Source organism: Pleurodeles waltl, unplaced genomic scaffold (genome assembly GCF_031143425.1).
Source record: "Pleurodeles waltl isolate 20211129_DDA unplaced genomic scaffold, aPleWal1.hap1.20221129 scaffold_73, whole genome shotgun sequence".
Classification (NCBI taxonomy): domain Eukaryota; kingdom Metazoa; phylum Chordata; class Amphibia; order Caudata; family Salamandridae; genus Pleurodeles; species Pleurodeles waltl.
Genome location: NW_027150394.1, coordinates 2,501 through 21,392, shown reverse-complemented (window position 1 = coordinate 21,392; position 18,892 = coordinate 2,501). Strand labels below are relative to the sequence as shown.

The following is an 18,892-nucleotide window of genomic DNA, read 5'->3' as shown; positions in this document are numbered from 1 at the left end:
AATTTACCCACAAGTAATTCAAAAATACTTTCACATGTGGGGAATGCCAAACATAGACCTTTTCGCCACAAAAGAAAACTCAAAACGCTTTGCATCCAGGTGCCCACACCCCCAATTCAAGGGAAATGCTCTATGGATCAACTGGTCAGGGATATTTGCTTAGGCTTTTCCGCTTCTCCCACTCATTCCATCTCTGATAATAAAGATGAAACAAACCTCACTAACTATGATCCTCATAGCTCCTACATGGGCATGTCAACATTGGTACACAGCACTATTAGATCTGTCTGTGGTACCACATCACAAGCTACCAAACAGACCTAATCTGTTGACTCAAAGGAGAGGATAAATCAGACGCCAGATCCCACCACACTCAATCTTGCGATATGGATCCTGAACTCCTAGATTAGTGAGTAAGTCTCTTATCACCCGATCATTGTTCGGAATATACGAACAACAATGGCTATCATTAATCATTTTACAGACTCTGCCGTCTTACGCTAAAAGAATGTCTAAAGCAAGCCTATTTTGAAGCGTCATAGCTCTATCCGCCGCTAATTCAGTATCTATCCGGAGTATTGCCCCTGTAAAATTCGTCAGCATGTTATCCACAATAGAAGACAACTTTTGTATCTTGATCGAATTCAGAATGACTCCCACTGAAGGAATCACTGCACCAAAGAGATCTCCCACAATTGCATAAGAGGTTTCCCTCCTCTGTCGTTTATGATGAATCAATTTCGGAAACTTCTTGAAGTCATTTATCTGGTACATTTTAGGGAAAACTATCCCCAAATAATATGTCCCATACCATCCTCTTGGTAATAAGCGTTAAGTCCACAAATATAATAGATCCCAAGAATAGCAGGGTCCTGACCATTCAGCATAAACGTCCACTTACTCTGGAACAAACGCATGCCTACATTCACTCATTCCCACAAATAGTGTCCGTCCGTTATTTTGGCCTATATACACAAAGCTTTCCTATGTGTAATGCATCTAATGCGAATTTCCCTTGCGTTTTAATAGCAGTGTAAGCCTAATCATTTTTATGTCCTTTTTTATTAAATCTTTTTTCTAATTTTTCTTTTAATGCTTTCCCCTATCATCAGTATGCCCTATGAAGCTCTTTTCTAAAGGTGTAAGCATGTAAGGTTATTCCGATGCGAGTAAGCAGTCCCAAAGGTTAGTGTAGGCTCAAAGAATCCCCTAACTAGCACTATAACATGCTCTCTAGCTATTTTACTCAGATATCTAATAATAGGAACAAACATACACAACATCATGGTTAGAACAAAAATACTGTATGTACTCTTGGTTATAAAATCTTGTTAGCAGCAAACAGCTTATTCCATAAGTTAGTGGTAAGCTCTGGTGCGTAACTCCTTCCTCTACTGATGAAGGAATTTGCGTACACACAAGACAATTCCTTGCATCCATTGTTTCTACATACTCAATAGGTGATAGAATATGTTAGAAGAAAGCTCTCCTTGTGCATTAGTATAGTCATGCAAGTACTTCTCTAACTTAAACCTTTCTAAAGCTGTTAGTGTAGTAGTTTCAGGATCAGAAGTAATAGTAACTATTTTCATATCATGAACAGACATTCCCACAATCATCACTATAAACATTATTCCACACATAATTGACAATCCAACACTCGTGTATCTACAGAGTCTAGCAATTCTATCTTGATTATTTAGCTCAGCCATGATCTGTAAAGAATCAGAAAGCAGAAGTAACTTATATGATGTGCAATAAAAATCAAAAATAAAAACGCTTCTCACAGTTCAGTTTCGCATCCAGGAACCCCTTTTCCTTGTCAAAATCGATTAGCAGCTTGTCACATCTGGTTTTCAATGTCAAATTAGGTTATCAATGTCTCTTCCAGTATTATTTTCAAACAGCCTCTTTAAAGATTTTTTTCTTATTAGCTCAACAATTCAGCTTCCTTGATCACCTTCAGATTACATCAAAGTACTGACTCAGAACTTCTCTATCAAAACAAAAAGACATAAACTTGTGTTGCCATTCATTGGTAGTTGCATATTCCCATTCAGGACCTGCGTAACATCGACTTGCTAATCTTTCTTTTCAACTTTCGATCACCACTTAATTCTCCACTCAATTCTTCTTTTCTCGTAGTATCCACTTCTTCCTCTATTGTTTCATTTATGACCAGGTCCCTTTTCTTCCCTATCTGCGATTCAGGCCAATTATCTCCTTTTCTTGTTCCTTCTGTTAGTATTCTTCTCGGGATTGAACTCTTCTCCTTCTCTTTCTCTAAGGTGTTTTCTCTTGATGGACCTGCAACGGGCTCAGGAGGAGTCAGATCACTTTGACTTTGATCCGTCTGAACTCTTTCACCCTCTTGGTCTGGCACTTGCTCTGTCTGCTTTTCAGCGCCGTCTGCTTCTGGGAGAACCTCTGCTGAGTTAGACTCTCTTGCTGTATCCATCAAGATTGGTTCTTGCGCACCATCCTGTAATTACAGGGGTAATAGAACCATCTTCCACAAGCTCTGGTTCAACTTCAGGTCTGGCTCAGGTGCGGCGACTTGTTTTACTGTTGGTCCTTTCAACAACGCTTCTTCATGATCTGGTGGACATACCACTCTGTTTGTATGGCTTGCGTGTATCCAGTTTGGAAGTCCTGCACACTTCCCAGCTGTTGTAGTTAACACCTGCTGGTAAGGACCCCTCCGATGCAGTTCCAAACGGGTCTTGTGAAGATGCTTTCTGACAACGACCCAGTCACCAGCTCTCAGGTTGTCCTGGATCGCGGATGGGTGGCAAGGTGGTGGCCTGCACCTGCTGAGAGAGCGCGCGAACCACATCAGCCAGACCCTTGCAGTAGTCCAACACCATATCATCTGTATTGTTTACCAGAAGTTCCAACCAATGCACTTGTAATCTCATTGCTCTGCCCATGAGGATTTCATGGGGCAACAGCCCTGTCTTCCTGTCAGGTATGTTTCTCATTGACATCAACTCCAAAGGCAATGCATCTGGCCATTTCAGATTCGTAGCTGCACACATCTTTGCAGTTCTTGATTTCAAGGTACCATTCATCTGTTCCAACAGTCCTGATGCTTCATGGAGGTAACTGTAGGAGGCTGGCCTGGTTTGTAGTGGGTACCAAGGGGTACTAACCCTCTGTGCCAGGTCCAGTTATCCCTTATTAGTGTAGAAGAGGTGTTTCTAGCAGCTTAGGCTGATAGAAGGTAGCTATAGCAGAGCAGCTTAGGCTGAACTAGGAGACATACAAAGCGCCTACTATACCACTGGTGTCATATGCACAATATCATAAGAAAACACAATACACAGATAGACTAAAAATAAAGGTACTTTATTTTTAAGACAATATGCCAAAGTATCTCCGTGAGTACCCTCAGTATGAGGATGCCAAATATACACAAGACATATGTACACAATACTAAAAATATGCAGTAATAGCAAAAGGAAGTAATGCAAGCAATGTAAAGTTACAGTAGATTGTAATAGGAGCACATAGGTATAGGGGCAACACAAACCATATACTCCAAAAGTGGAATGCAAACCACGAATGGACCCCAAACCTAGGTGAGCTTGTAGAGGGTCGCTGGGGCTGTTAGAAAATAGTGAGGGTTAGAAAAATAGCCCACCCCAAGACCCTGAAAAGTAGGTATAAAGTGCACCTATATTCCCCAGAGAGCACAGAAGTCGTGATAGGGGAATTCTGCAAAAAAAACAACACCAGCAATGTAACCAAAGTGGATTTCCCGACCTGAGTACCTGTGAAACAAGGGGACCAAGTCCAATAGTCGCGACAATGTCGAGAGAGAGGGCAGATGCCCAGGAAATGCCAGCTGAGGGTGCAAAGAAGCTGCCACCGGATGGTAGAAGCTGTGGATTCTGCAAGAACGAAGAGGACTAGGAACTTCCCCTTTGGAGGATGGATGTCCCACGTCGTGAAGAAGCTTGCAGAGGTGTTCCCACGCAGAAAGACCGCAAACGAGCCTTGCTAGCTGCAAGGGTCGCGGTTAGGGTTTTTGGATGTCCCCACTTGGATGAGGAGACAGAGGGGGCGCCCAGCAAGTCAGAGAGCCCTCACAGAAGCAGGCAGCACCCGCAGAAGTGCCGGAACAGGCACTACGAAGAGGAGTGAACCGGAGCTCACCCGAAGACACAAAAGGGAGTCCCACGACGCCGGTGATGCAGTGTTTTGTTGCCTGCGGTTGCAGGGGGAAGATTCCGTCGACCCACTGGAGATTTCTTCAGAGCTCCTAGTGCAGAGAGGAGGCAGGTTACCCCCAGAGCATGCACCACCAGGAAAACAGTTGAGAAGGCGGCAGGATCAGCGATACAAGGTTGCAGTAGTCGTCTTTGCTACTTTGTTGCAGTTTTGCAGTCGTCCTGAGCAGTCAGCGGTCGATCCTTTGGCAGAAGGTGAAGCAAGAGATGCAGAGGAACTCTGATGAGCTCTTGCATTCGTTATCTAAAGAATTCCCCAAAGCAGAGACCCTAAATAGCCAGAAAAGGAGGTTTGGCTACCTAGGAAAAAGAATAGGCTAGCATCACAGGTAAGAGCCTATCAGGAGGAGTCTCTGTAGTCACCTGCTGGCACTGGCCACTCAGAGCAGTCCAGTGTGTCAGCAGCACCTCTGTTTCCAAGATGGCAGAGGTCTGGAGCACACTGGAGGAGCTCTGGGCACCTCCCCTGGGAGGTGCAGGTCAGGGGAGTGGTCACTCCCCTTTCCTTTGTCCAGTTTCGGGCCAGAGCAGGGCTGGGGGATCCCTGAACCGGTGTAGACTGGCTTATGCAGAGATGGGCACCATCTTTGCCAATCAAAGCATTTCCAGAGGCTGGGGGCGGCTACTCCTCCCCAGCCCTGACACCTTTTTCCAAAGGGAGAGGGTGTAACACCCTCTCTCTGAGGAAGTCCTTTGTTCTGCCTTCCTGGGCCAAGCCTGGCTGGACCCCAGGAGGGCAGAAACCTGTCTGAGGGGTTGGCAGCAGCAGCTGCAGTGAAACCCCGGGAAAGGTAGTTTGGCAGTACCCGGGTCTGTGCTAGAGACTCGGGGGATCATGGAATTGTCTCCCCCAATGCCAAAATGGCATTGGGGTGACAATTCCATGATCTTAGACATGTTACATGGCCATGTTCGGAGTTACCATTGTGACGCTATACATAGGTAGTAACCTATGTCTAGTGCACACGTGTAATGGTGTCCCCGCACTCACAAAGTCCGGGGAATTTTCCCTGAACGATGTGGGGGCACCTTGGCTAGTGCCAGGGTGCCCACACACTAAGTAACTTTGCACCCAACCTTCACCAGGTGAAGGTTCGACATATAGGTGACTTATAAGTTACTTAAGTGCAGTGGTAAATGGCTGTGAAATAACGTGGACGTTATTTCACTCAGGCTGCACTGGCAGGCCTGTGTAAGATTTGTCAGAGCTCCCTATGGGTGGCAGAAGAAATGCTGCAGCCCATAGGGATCTCCTGGAACCCTATTACCCTGGGTACCTCAGTACCATATTCTAGGGAATTATAAGGGTGTTCCAGTATGCCAATGTGAATTGGTAAAATTGATCACTAGCCTGTTAGTGACAATTTGGAAAGCAGAGAGAGCATAACCACTGAGGTTCTGGATAGCAGAGCCTCAGTGAGACAGTTAGTCATCACACAGGGAACACATACAGGGCACACTTATGAGCAGGGTCCCAGTGACACATACACTAAAACAACATATATACAGTGAAATATGGGGGTAACATGCCAAGCAAGGTGGTACTTTCCTACACAGGGGCCGTGGGTGTTAGGTGCAGAGTGGTCAGGATTCGCTGATCCGGGGAGGCTCTGGAATCCTGAGATGTAGTTTCTTCTTGGACAGAGCCGCTGTCCACTGGAGTTCTTGGTCCTCTGTGGTGCAGGCAGTCCTCTGGAGGCTTGACAGAGGCCTCTGGCCCCGCAGAATGCGTTGCTTTCTTTTTTTGCAGGGCTCTTTGAAGCAGGTGGCAGACCGGTAGGGCTGGTACCAAGTCAGTTTTTGTCTTCCTTCTTCTCTCCTGGGGTTTCAGCTAAGCAGTCCTTCTTGTGAAGTCGCCAGGAACCTGACGAACTGGGTTCAGGAAAGCCCTTAAATCCTGGATTCTGATGGATACAACTACCTGTGGATTTCTCACCTTATGAATTCTCCCAATGCGCCAGCGTTTTACGGACATTTTCCTCCTAGCTCCGCACGTCAATGAGGATGTCACAATTGCGCGCCCCCCCCCCCACCCCACGCGTCTGTCTGACATCATCGTGGCAATAAGAAGTCCTCGCGTGCGTGCTGACATCAATTCCCTTTTTTTTCCCTGCCTTTGACGCTAACGGTTATTCCTACCTCTTGACCGTTACTGTTTCGAGGAATTGTTATAGAGACTTTACAATTTCTCCACTGAAAAAAATCGAGATTTAAGCCTTGTAATTAATGCGGGGGTCGCATGTCAGTGACGGGTCCTCATGAAAATTGGTGCCTGAGCTCAGACGACGATGTCAATGGGTGCGTGTCCTGCCTGCGGATGAACCTGAAGGCCTTGAAAGAAAGGTTAAGCTTTACTTGGCAAAAGCTAAGAAGGAGCAGAGAGGTCACCGAAGATCAAAGGCGAGGGACACATCATCGCATAGATCCTCTAAGTCGCATAGGAAGCGGCATCAATACAAAAGTGACGCCTCCGAGTTCACAGACTTCCCCAGGCTCCGACTTTGGTTGAAATCTCCGAGAGCCGTATGGCTCAGTTTTCTCCTGGGTCTACTCATGATCAGGGGTCAGGTGTGCAAGTATCTGGTCGGTTACTCAGGATGAGCAAAGATTTCCTGATTTTCCGGCTCTAGGAGTGGATCCTTTGCGGTTCCTCAATGCTATGTTTAGCATATTTAACAGCCATTGCCCTTTCTGGTGCACCCTGGGGTTGCTGGCGCCGTAGAAGCAGGCTCCATTTGTACCCTTTTTTTTTTTTTCCTGGTGAAGGGGCTGACTTCGCTATCTCCACCCGGATGGAGTGGAGACTGGCGCCGGATGGATCCAGATCGACCCACAGTGTCTCTCCTGCGCTGGAGTGTCCTTCTGCTTTGATACCGGCATCGTCGACGTCTGCTAATTCTCTGTAGATGCCTCGTTTGGAGTCCAGGCTGAGGTCGAGAAGGAGGGCCTTGAGACTCTTGGAGGAGCAAGAGTATCAGCAACAGCTGTTGGAGGAAGGGGAAATTCCTTCTTTAGGTGAATTTCAGGGCCTAGACTCTGCTAGTGGTCTGGATGCATCCCCTGAGTGGGATTTCTCATCCCCTGGAGGAGAAATTACAGCGGAGGCAGCTTCTTACCATAGTGTGATAAGAAAGGCTGCTGAGTTTTTGGACCTACCTTTACAGACATCGGAGACAAAAACCAACATTTTGACTGAGGTGTTGCATCCATTGGCTACGTCCTCTGAGCCTCTCCTCCCTTTTAATGATGCCCTTACTGAGCCCATTTTAGAACTTTGGAGGAAGTCTGTCACAACTCCAGCGGTTGCCAGGACTGTGGCTAGGAGATGCAAAGTTGCTCCAGGAGATCCTCAGTTTTTGTCACAACATCCAACACCTAAGATCTTGGTGGTGCAAGCCTCTTGTTCTGCGGATCTGCTCCTGGTTCATTCCCTGTGACTCCATCTGATAGGGAGTTTAAGCGCATGGAGCAGACTGCTAAGAAATGCTTCTCCTCGGGCAGTATGGCCTTGAAGTCTCTCAATGCTACGTGTGTACTGGTGAGGTATATCCATGCCCTGATGGACTCTGCAAGGGCTGTTGTGTCAAGATTGCCTGTGGATGTGCAGGGGCATTTTGATGAACTCCTGCTGGACAGTCAAGCGGCAGCAAAGCAGATCATTCAGTCTGGCTTGGACACTGCAGATTCGGTTGCCAGAGCTATGGGCACGTCTGTAGCAACCAGGAGGCATGCGTGGCTCAGAGGTTCTGGTTTCTCCTGATGTGCAAGCTACGCTGATGGATCTTCCTTTTGATGGCAAGAAGTTGTTTGGGACCAAAGCAGACTCTGCTTTGGAACGATTCAAAGAAAGCGGGGCTACTGCAAAATCTTTGGGACTCCAAGCTTTGTCGTCTGCGCCCTTTAGGTCTTTTTGAAGATTCAGGGGTTTTGGCCGTGGGTCCTCTTTTCATGGAAGGCCACAATCCAACATTGAGCAGCTTGCCAACCCTCTCTACAGCTCTTATAGGGGACGTGGGAGAGTTAGAAAGTGAGTAGTCCGTCAGCAGCCTTTCGTTTCATCCTCTTCCTCTGGGGGAACTCAGGAAAGTGTTGGACCTGGCCCTTTTTAAAGGGTCATTCCCCAGACTTTTTGCTTTTTGCCTCCTTATTTTTCGGACCTTTTGTTGGCTGACGTTTTGACTCTCAGCACTTTTTCACTGCTATCCAGTGCTAAAGTGCATGTGCGCTCTCTTACAAATTTGGTATGATTGGATTATACCTAATTGGCATATTTAATTTACCTAGAAGTCCCTTGTAAAGTGTATCCCTATACCCAGGGCCTGTAAATTACATGCTACTAGTGGGCCTGCAGCGTTGCTTGCTCCGCCCACTGAAGAAGCCTGTCAAACCTATCTAAGGCCTGCTAGCACAGAGCCTGCGTACGCAGTTTCCTGCCACAGGGACCTGGCATTTAAATTTACTTGCCAGGCCCAGAACTCCCCTTTTACTACATGTAAGCCATCCCTAAGGTACGCCCTAGCTAACCCTCTGGGCAGGGTGCCATGTATGTAGAAGGCAGGACATGTGCCATGTCCTGGCAGTGACAAACAGCCTAACTTGGTGTCTCACTGCTGTGAGTGCTGCCTCCTCATAGGATTGCATTGGAAATGCTCTCCCTTATGTGTAAGGGGTATTGTCTGATTTATGAGGGGTAGTGTAGGTATGTTTGGTATGGTTGTGATGGTGGTGAGAAATGCTGCTTACTGGTGTAGGTGTATTTTTATTTTTATTACTATCACAGAAATGCCACTTCTAGAAAGTGCGCATTTATCTGTGCTTATGACTTTGGGGTTTTGCAGCTTGTCTCCAATCAACGTCTGGGCAGACTGACAGTTGGGGCTTTGTGCATACTTCTCAGACAGCCTGAACACAGGGAGGGTGGAGGGGACACAGAGGTGCATCTGCATACTGAATAGTCTTCCTGGGCTGAGAGAAGGGAGAGGCGGGGCACACCTGCATTTGTGAAGACTGTGTCCTGGCCTCACACAATAGGGTCGGTAACCCCCCACTGATGATTGGAGCCTGTGCTGAAAGGAGAGAGGGGGCACTCCCAGAACCAGTTGTAAGTGGCTGGAACCTCCTCTCCCTACCATTGCAAAACACTATAAGAACGGACTAGAAGTACAGGGGAATTTTCCCCACAATTTGAACACTCTTGGAACTGAAACTGGACACAGAACGCTGATGAATGGACTCACCAGAACCCACCTTGGACTGCTGCTGCTGTGCTGACCTGTGACCTGCCTGGTCACTAGAAGGACTGTCACCATCTGCACCCCTTGTGCTGGCCTGTAGCTGGGCCCACCAGCCCTGTGCTTCGTTGTGTTTGGCCTGTTCCCAGGGGCAGGGTGCTGTGGCCCCTGACCTCTGACCCCTGCAACCAATCCCCACAACTTTGCTCAAGTCACTTTTCAAAAGTGACTCTTTATTGATGAGGGAAAATCACCGCCGCAGCCCAGGCTTCAGGCTTGGCTTTAGTGCTGTAAAAAGCGCTTTTGTTGTGCTTCCCGAGTCACTGCCGCAACCCGGGCTTTTGATTTTCATTTAGTGCCGGGTCTGCGCTGTTTCTAGTGCCCCCGGGGCACATAAACAAGTAAGCAGAGCAAGCGTGCTTCTCTTGGCGCCCCCGGGGCACGGTCTGCTCCCAGGAGCGCCCCTGGGGCACCAGCCGCCTCGAATCTTAACAGAACTCACCGCGGCGGCCCGGGAACAACAGGAAACACTCGCGGACCACGTCGGGTGCAGGCGAGTGCCTTCTCGGGCCCCCGGAGGGGTCCGAGGTCCGGAACAACTCCATTGGAGGGCGCAGGAAGTACCCTCTTCCCCGGTCTCTGCCCCAGGAGCAGGACGCTCCTTTTTCGTCACACTGGCATTTTTTTTCACTTCCGGAATCGGGCAGGGAGACCTCGCCGGAGGTCCCTTCCCGCCTTTACCCTACAATTGTTGCTGGGCCATGCCCGGCCCTCACCCCACGGACAGGGTGTGAGGAGGCTGAGGCAGGCCCCCACGAAGAATGCAGGCCCCCGGAGGGGCCCGTTCATGAGGAGAGGGTGCCGACTGTAGGAAAGTACCATCTTGCCTGGCATGTTACCCCCATATTTCACTGTATATATGTTGTTTTAGTCTGTCTCACTGGGACCCTGCCAGGCAGGGCCCCAGGGTCCCAGTGCTCATAAGTATGTGCCCTGTATGTGTTCCCTGTGTGATGGCTAACTGTCTCACTGAGGCTCTGCTAACCAGAACCTGTGGTTATGCTCTCTCTCTCTCTGCTTTCCAAATTTGTCACTAACAGGCTAGTGACTAATTTTACCAATTCACATTGGCATACTGGTACACCTATATATTTCCCTAGTATATGGTACTGAGGTACCCAGGGTATTGGGGTTCCAGGAGATCCCTATGGGCTGCAGCATTTCTTTTGCCACCCATCGGGAGATCTGACAATTCTTACACAGGCCTGCCAGTGCAGCCTGAGTGAAATAACGTCCACGTTATTTCACAGCCATTTACCACTGCACTTAAGTAACTTATAAGTCACCTATACGTCTAACCTTCACCTGGTGAAGGTTGGGTGCAAAGTTACTTAGTGTGTGGGCACCCTGGCACTAGCCAAGTTGCCCCCACATCGTTCATGGTACCTATGTACAGCGTCACAATGGTAACTCCGAGCATGGCCATGTAACATGTCTAAGATCATGGAATTGTCACCCCAATGCCATTCTGGCATTAGGGGGACAATTCCATGATCCCCCGGGTCTCTGGCACAGAACCCGGGTACTGCCAAACTGCCTTTCCAGGGTCTCCACTGCAGCTGGTGCCAACCCCTCAGACAGGTTTCTGCCCTCCTGGGGTCCAGGCAGTCCTGGCCCAGGAAGGCAGAACAAAGGACTTAATTTGAGAGAGGGTGTTACACCCTCTCCCTTTGGAAATAGGTGGGAAGGCTGGAGAGGAGTAGCCTTCCCCAGCCTCTGGAAATGCTTTGATGGGCACAGATGCTGCCCATCTCTGCATAAGCCAGTCTACACCGGTTCAGGGATCCCCCAGCCCTGCTCTGGCGTGAAACTGGACAAAGGAAAGGGGAGTGACCACTCCCCAGACCTGCACCTCCCAGGGGAGGTGCCCAGAGCTCCTCCAGTGTGTCCCAGACCTCTGCCATCTTGGAAACAGAAGTGTCTGTGGCACACTGGACTGCTCTGAGTGGCCCGTGCCAGCAGGTGACGTCAGAGGCTCCTTCTGATAGGCTCTTACATCTCTTGGTAGCCAATCCTCCTTCCTAGGTAGCCAAACCTCCTTTTCTGGCTATTTAGGGTGGCTGCTTTGGGGATCTCACCAGATAACGAATGCAAGAGCTCATCAGAGTTCCTCTGCATCTCCCTCTTCGCCTTCTGCCAAAGGATCGACCGCTGACTGCTCAGGATGCCTGCAAAACCGCAACAAAGTAGCAAGACGACTACTAGCAACCTTGTATCGCTTCATCCTGCCGGCTTTCTCGTCTGTTTCCAGGTGGTGCATGCTCTGGGGGTAGCCTGCCTCCGCTCTGCACCAGGAGTTCTGAAGAAATCTCCCGTGGGTCGACGGAATCTTCCCCCTGCAACTGCAGGCACCAAAAGACTGCATCACTGGTCCTCTGGGTCCCCTCTCAGCACGACGAGCGTGGTCCCTGGAACTCAGCAACTCTGTCCAAGTGACTCCCACAGTCCAGTGACTCTTCAGTCCAAGTTTGGTAGAGGTAAGTCCTTGCTGCCCCACGCTAGACTGCATTGCTGGGTACCGCGTGATTTGCAGCTGCTCTGGCTCCTGTGCACTCTTCCAGGATTTCCTTCGTGCACAGCCAAACCTGGGTCCCGACACTCTAACCTGCAGTGCACAACCTTCTGAGTTGTCCTCCGTCATCGTGGGACTCCCTTTTGTGACTTCGCGTGGACTCTGTTTCACTTTTCTTCCAAGTGCCTGTTCAGGTACTTCTGCGGGTGCTGCCTGCTTCTGTGAGGCTCCCTGAGTTGCTGGGTGCCCCCTCTGTCTCCTCCTCCAAGTGGCGACATCCTGGTCCCTCCTGGCCCACAGCAGCACCCAAAAACCTCTACCGCGACCCTTGTAGCTAGCAAGGCTTGTTTGCGGTCTTTCTGCGTGGGAACACCTCTGCAAGCTTCATCGCGACGTGGGACATCCATCCTCCAAAGGGGAAGTTCCTAGTCCTCTTCTTTCTTGCAGAACTCCAATCTTCTTTCAACAGGTGGCAGCTTCCTTGCACCCTTAGTTGGCATTTCCTGGGCTCCTGCCCACTCTCGACACTGTCGCGACTCTTGGACTTGGTCCCCTTGTCTTACAGGTACTCAGGTCCGGAAATCCACTGTTGCATTGCTGGTGTTTGTTCTTCCTGCAGAATCCCCCTATCACGACTTCTGTGCTCTCTGGGGGTAGTAGGTGCACTTTACACCTACCTTTCAGGGTCTTTGGGTGGGCTATTTTTCTAACCCTCACTGTTTTCTTACAGTCCCAGCGACTCTCTACAAGCTCACATAGGTTTGGGGTCCATTTGTGGTTCGCATTCCACTTTTGGAGTATATGGTTTGTGTTGCCCCTATACCTATGTGCTCCTATTGCAATCTACTGTAACTTTACACTGCTTGCATTACTCTTCTTGCTATTACCTGCATAATTTTGGTTTGTGTACATATAATTTGTGTATATATCTTATCCTCCTACTGAAGATACTCACTGAGATACTTTTGGCATATTGTCATAAAAATAAAGTACCTTTATTTTTAGTACTTCTGTGTATTCTTATGATATTGTGCATATGACACCAGTGGTATAGTAGGAGCTTTACATGTCTCTTAGTTCAGCCTAAGCTGCTTTGCCATAGCTACCTTCTATCAGCCTAAGGTGCTAGAAACAACTCTTCTACACTAATAAGGGATAACTGGACCTGGCACAAGGTGTAAGTACCTCTGGTACCCACTACAAGCCAGGCCAGCCTCCTACACCGACCACCCATCTTCCCTCCAAAAACATCGTGTGGCCCCTGTTTTGCGCGCGGGGCCCCCCCCCTACACTCCCCTTTAGGCACTGGAAGTGCCTAAACCAACTGGAAACAGGTACTCTTTAGGGAAACTAGGCTCTAGGAGCCTAGTTCAGACTTTTAGATGCTTTAGCTTTTCCACCGGTTTACTGTTTCTACATATATGTGCTAATGTTCCTTTTATGGAATGTATAGCTGATATGTATTTATATGACTTGTGGTATATTCTCCTAATGTTCCTTTTATGGGTATGTAGGAATTGTTCATGACAAGTGCATATATCTTTTACTATAATTCCTGACTACTGCTTATGTTGCAGAATCCCGAGTACTTACGTGTTCTAATGTGACAACTGCATATTCTTGCAGAGTATTAGTAACTTGTGTAACATTCTGACAACTAAGGTAGTAGAGTATTACTGACATGTAATGTTTGGTCTAATTAGGTTTTGTGCAATACAGATTATTTTTACATAGCTCAGTGTTGTGTTTACTTTGTGGTGTACATTTTGCGTCACGTGTGTTGTGTGTGTTGTGCAAATGCTTTACACATTGCCTCTGGGATAGGCCTGACTGCTCGTGCCAAGCTACCAAGGGGGTGAGCAGGGGTTACCTTGGACGTGTAACTCCCTAGCCCTGACTATAGTGGGTAGGTTCTGCCTGGCTGAGGTGCATACCCTAGCCAACCAGAAACCCCATTTCTAACAGAAAGCATCCCTAGTTTTCTCTCCATATTCCAGCATGTTTTACCCGTAGGTGGAAGGCTGTTTCATTTTCTCAGTGAGTGGGAGTTAATCACACCGGACTCTTGGGTGCTGAATATAGTGGGAAAAGGGTATGCCCTTCCTTTTCGGGAGTTTCCTCCTCCCATCCCTCCCAGTCATTCGTTTTGCACGGAAGATCATTTTTTGTTGCTTCAGCAAGAGGTGCACATCCTTTGGTTAAAAGGTGCGGTGGAGTTTGTTCCAGAGCAGGAGAAGGGCCAGGGATGATCAAGGTATTTCCGGATTCCCAAGAAGGATGGTCGATTGAGGCCTATCCTGAATCTGCGGATTTTAAATTGGTTCCTCAAACAGGAGAAGTTCAAAATGCGACCCTAGCTCTGTTGCTTCTTGCGTTGAATAAGGAAGACTTGATGGTGTCTATCGACTTGCAGGATGCTTATTTTCATATCCATAGTCTGAAGTCGCACAGGAAGTATCTCCGGTTTGTGGTAAGGGGGCAACACTACCAGGTTGTGGTCCTTCCTTTTGGTCTTACATCCGTACCCCGAGTCTTCTCGACGGTGATAGCAGTGGTTGCAGCGGATCTCAGTAGGAAGGGAATATCTGTATTCCCTTACCTGAATGATTGACTGATCAAAGCCGGGTCCCCAAAGCTCGTGCTGCATCATTTGCAAGTGACAACCCAGTAGTTGTTCAACTTGGGCTTTACAGTAAATGTGCCCAAATACTACCTGGAGCCTTCTCAGTGCCTCCTGTTCATAGGAGCAGTACCGGACACAACATTGAATTGGGACTACCCTCCTCCTAAGAGGATTCAGGACATTCAGGCTTTGGTTCCAATGTCTCCGAATGGAGCAGCTGTTCCAGTCCTCAAGGTCCTACGTCTGCTGGGTCTGTTCGCCTCCTGCATTCTGTTGGTCACTCATGCACGTTGGCACATGAGGGCTCTTCAGTCGTGCCTCCACAAGCAGTGGTTTCAACACAAAGGGAATGTCGAGGATTCTATAACTATCTCTAGAGACGCTGCAGTGGATCTACCATGGGGGCTGCGGCTGGGAACCTTTCCCAAGGAAGGCCATTTTGTCTACCACCTCTGGTGACTGCTGTCATAACTGATGCTTCCACTCTAGAGTGGGGAGCTCATCTGGGGGACCTGGAGATCAAAGGTCATTGGTCTCCAGTGGAAAAGATGTTTCACATCAGTCTGTTAGAATTATGCGCAATACATCTGGCTCTCAAGGCCTTCCTCCCATCCCTTCGCGGTCAGTCAGTTAAAGTCTTGACGGGCAACACTACTGCGATGTGGTAGATCAACAGGCAGGGAGGGGTAGGGTCGTACCTTCTCTTCAGAGAGGCTCTGCGGCTCTGGTCCTGGGCACAGGACCATCGGATTTGCATAGTAGCAAACCATCTGGCCGGAGTTCTCAGCGCACGTGCAGACTGTCTTGGCTGATCATGAGTGGCATTTCTTGGCGGATCATGAGTGGCGTCTCCATCCAGACCTGGTTCTTCACATCTTCCGGATGTGGGGATTTCCACAGATAGACCTGTTTTCTCCTGAGTGGCATGCACATTGCCTGTCTTTCTGCAGCCTCCGGGATCCGGTGCAAAGAGCTTTGGAGGACGCATTTCAGATGTCTTGGTGCAACCAATTGCTTTACGCGTTTACCTCATACATTTGATTCCTCGAGTTCTGAGGAAGATTCGCCAAGATCGGGCTCAAGTCATTCTAATATCCCCAGATTGGACAAGAAGGGTGTGGTACACAGACCTTCTCCAGCTCTCACTGTGCCTGCCGCTCAGTCTCCCTTACAGGGTAGACCTCCTCTTGCAGTGGCAGGTTCGACACCCCCACCTTCAGAGCCTGCACATACATGCCTGGAGATTGAACTGGGCAATCTGAGTTTTTTTCTCTCCCTCCAGAAGTGGTGGAAGTTGTCTTATCGGCCAGACGACTCTCCGCCAAGACGATCTATGCTGGCAGATGGGCGAAATTTGCTGCTTGGTGTGGAGAGAGACAAATTGATTACTCGAAGGCCCATTTGTCTGATTTTGCTTTTGCTTTTTGTCTGGCACAGGGGAGTAGGGCAGTGGTGACAGTGAAGGGCTATTTGTCAGCATCGTCTGCCTTTCTTTGCCTTCCCGATCAGCCTTCCTTATTTAAGTTCCCTTTAGTTCTTAGGTTCCTTAAAGGGTTAACAAACAAGTTTCCTCCCGCTCCGTTTGTAATGCCTCCGTGGGATTTTAATTTAGTTCTTACTTTTTTTTTAATGGGTTCCCGTTTGAGCCTATGCATTCTTGCCCTCCTATGGCACACTGCAGTGGGTGCCCACCCCTGAACACTAGTCCCAACGCTCCGCACCGGGGGATCTTACCAACTAATGTGAGTCCTTAAGCTCTCCTGGGGAGGATGGTGGGAGGTGCAGGGCTCCAGGGGTGAGAGACCACTGCAATCTGACAGTCTTGATGCTGTACAAATTGACACTGTTTGGGTGTTGTTTTTGTATGTATCAAATGCAATATATATATATTTTTTAATCAAAGTCTATGGGACCGCCAGGATCTAAATACTGCGGGAGAACGGCATGACAGCGGATGGGTTTTCACTCAAAATCAAAAGTGGGACCATTGCCGCCAAGATCTAAATTAAAACCAATGGCCTATGGCTCCGGTATGGCGGTGACAACCTTGATACATGGATTTGTTGAATATGTTAATTCATACAAAAATTAATGCTGATGCAGGAAAAAGGGAGACATACTCCTCCGCTGTCTGACCCCTAGCTATAATGAAGCCAAGCACTTTTATAGTCGATGTATTTTGTAATAGGGCACAGTTTTGATGAGGCCACATCATCTTTGTGTCATATCTTACCACATTGGCAAAATTGGGCCTTACATATGCCTCTGTAAAAGTGACTTGGCAGCAATTTCAAGATGCCTTTTAAAACTGGATAAACCTTAGTTCTCATCAAGGCTGACTACGGACTTTGACTGGTGTCTGCCTACACTTAGAAAAGACTTGCACTTTCTTGGCAGCTGAATTAGGCCTTGACAGCATTAACAAGACTCCTTTTGAACTGGCTCATAGTACATACATCGTCCATACAAGGCCCCTTTATTAGCCATCAAATGAACCAGGAGTTTGAGGGAATTGCACGCACTTTCTTGTAAGTAACCATACGTATGATTTGTCAAAGGAAGGTTTCTCTTAACCTTTCCTCGATTCATCCGTTAAGATCTCAATATCATCAAAATATTTAATTACTATTTTTCTTTCCACAACCTGACAATCTGGTGGAAAGAAAACTCCGTTCTTTGAACAGTAAGATGTCTAAAGCTGTTGTTGTACAACAAATTAAGATTTCTGGCAATTAGACTCGGTGTTTTCGTAGCCAGCCATTGAAAGAATGGTAGACTGTATCGTGTCATCTCATTGGCTGGAGTGTGCCATTCTATGAGCTTTCCTAGTTGCATGTAGCCTGGCTGTTCTCAATGTTATGAAATGTTTGTTTCCACTGCTGTCTTAACGTGGATCTGCACTGATTATTCAATTACTGCTCTTTCTGATGGTCCAGATGGGTGTCCTACCCTCTGTCTGCTTTAAAGAATCTATTTCGGAATCTATTTCAGTTTGTGCTACTTAGCACAACGTTGGGGTTGATGGCCAATTGTCACTTATACAGAGTTGGTGGGGACTTAAAGTGGGGATTTTGAGGTGATTTAATTGTTGGGCCTCAGTTAATCTCATAAAAGCACAGTCCAGTGTGTGCCTTCTAAGCCTCTTTACTGAGCAGCTGTTTGTGTGGGTTCACCTGTTACATTTAGCACACTCTGGCAGTCAGTTCCTTGATTTGATATACAGAATTATTTTTGCTGTTTTACAGATGTAAAGAGAAGACGATCAGTGGAGCAGTTGTGAACAATTGTGCACAGTGTTGAAACAACCGCCACCAACATGTGTGGGTGACTGAGGAGCACATGTTCATCCACTGAAACAGTTTACCTCTGGATTTAAATGGATTTGTAAAGGTCACTGTGAATCTCATATATGTGCTTCCCAATGTTAGTCTGCAGCAGCCATTTGAAGGTGGCACTTCAGGGATTTATGCAGTGCCACATACAGCCTTGTATACTTTGCACAGGGGCTCTGAACTTTGCCACGTGAGCTTTATTTGACCTATGACCTCCTGATCACATGCTGCAAAGGCAATTTACTGCTTGTTGATTGGAAAGAGGTCTGGTGAATACTCAGAAAAGCCATCTGCATATAACCAGTCAAATCCACTGCTGGAATGATCCTTTCTTCTGTGCTTTCTTTTCGAGATTCTTTTTAAACAAACAAGTGTGTAGCAGTTTTCAATGAGCTGGGTGTTGGAGCGGTGCAGTCTTGAGTGGAATGCTGCTTTGGATGGATGCATGTGTGAAGCTTCTCTGCTTTCTTACCAGCATCTTTATAGGTAGCACTGTTTGCACTTTGAACTGTGAATGACCTCTTTAGCTGGTCATGTGATGCTTTGAGGTGTACTTATTAGATGGGAAGAGAGCTCCTTGTTGAAATGTATTGGAGTATCTCTGTTGGTGACTCCACGGGAGTGGGATTGGAGGATGGTGACATTGGTCTAACAACCTTTCACTCCTATTTCCATTGGTCCATCCTTCTGATGATCCCTCAGGAAATCAATTTACTTTCAATGAATGACTGACTTCAGTAGAATTTCTAAAGGCGAGACCAAAAAAAAGTGTTTGCTTGGGACTAGATTTTGATTTTGGATGGCGGGTGCTCAGTCACAAACGTGAAGCATGAGTTGGCTGCCTTATTACAAGTGCATTAGGATATAACATCACCCACACTCTAAATCCGGCATAAATCTGG

At 47.8% G+C, this 18,892-nt stretch overlaps 1 protein-coding gene across 2 annotated transcripts in view; it reads left to right on the top strand.

The window, feature by feature from the left end:
* LOC138281246 (uncharacterized) overlaps window positions 1-18,892 on the top strand; it is a 76,312-nt gene that overhangs the window by 56,023 nt on the left and 1,397 nt on the right. For both annotated transcript variants that reach the window (XM_069219569.1, XM_069219568.1), the window contains one exon: window positions 17,904-18,892. This exon is cut by the window's right edge and continues 1,397 nt beyond it. In XM_069219569.1, the coding sequence (XP_069075670.1) occupies window positions 17,904-17,938 (35 nt within the window). In that variant the 3' untranslated portion in view covers window positions 17,939-18,892. The remainder of the gene's footprint in view (window positions 1-17,903) is intronic.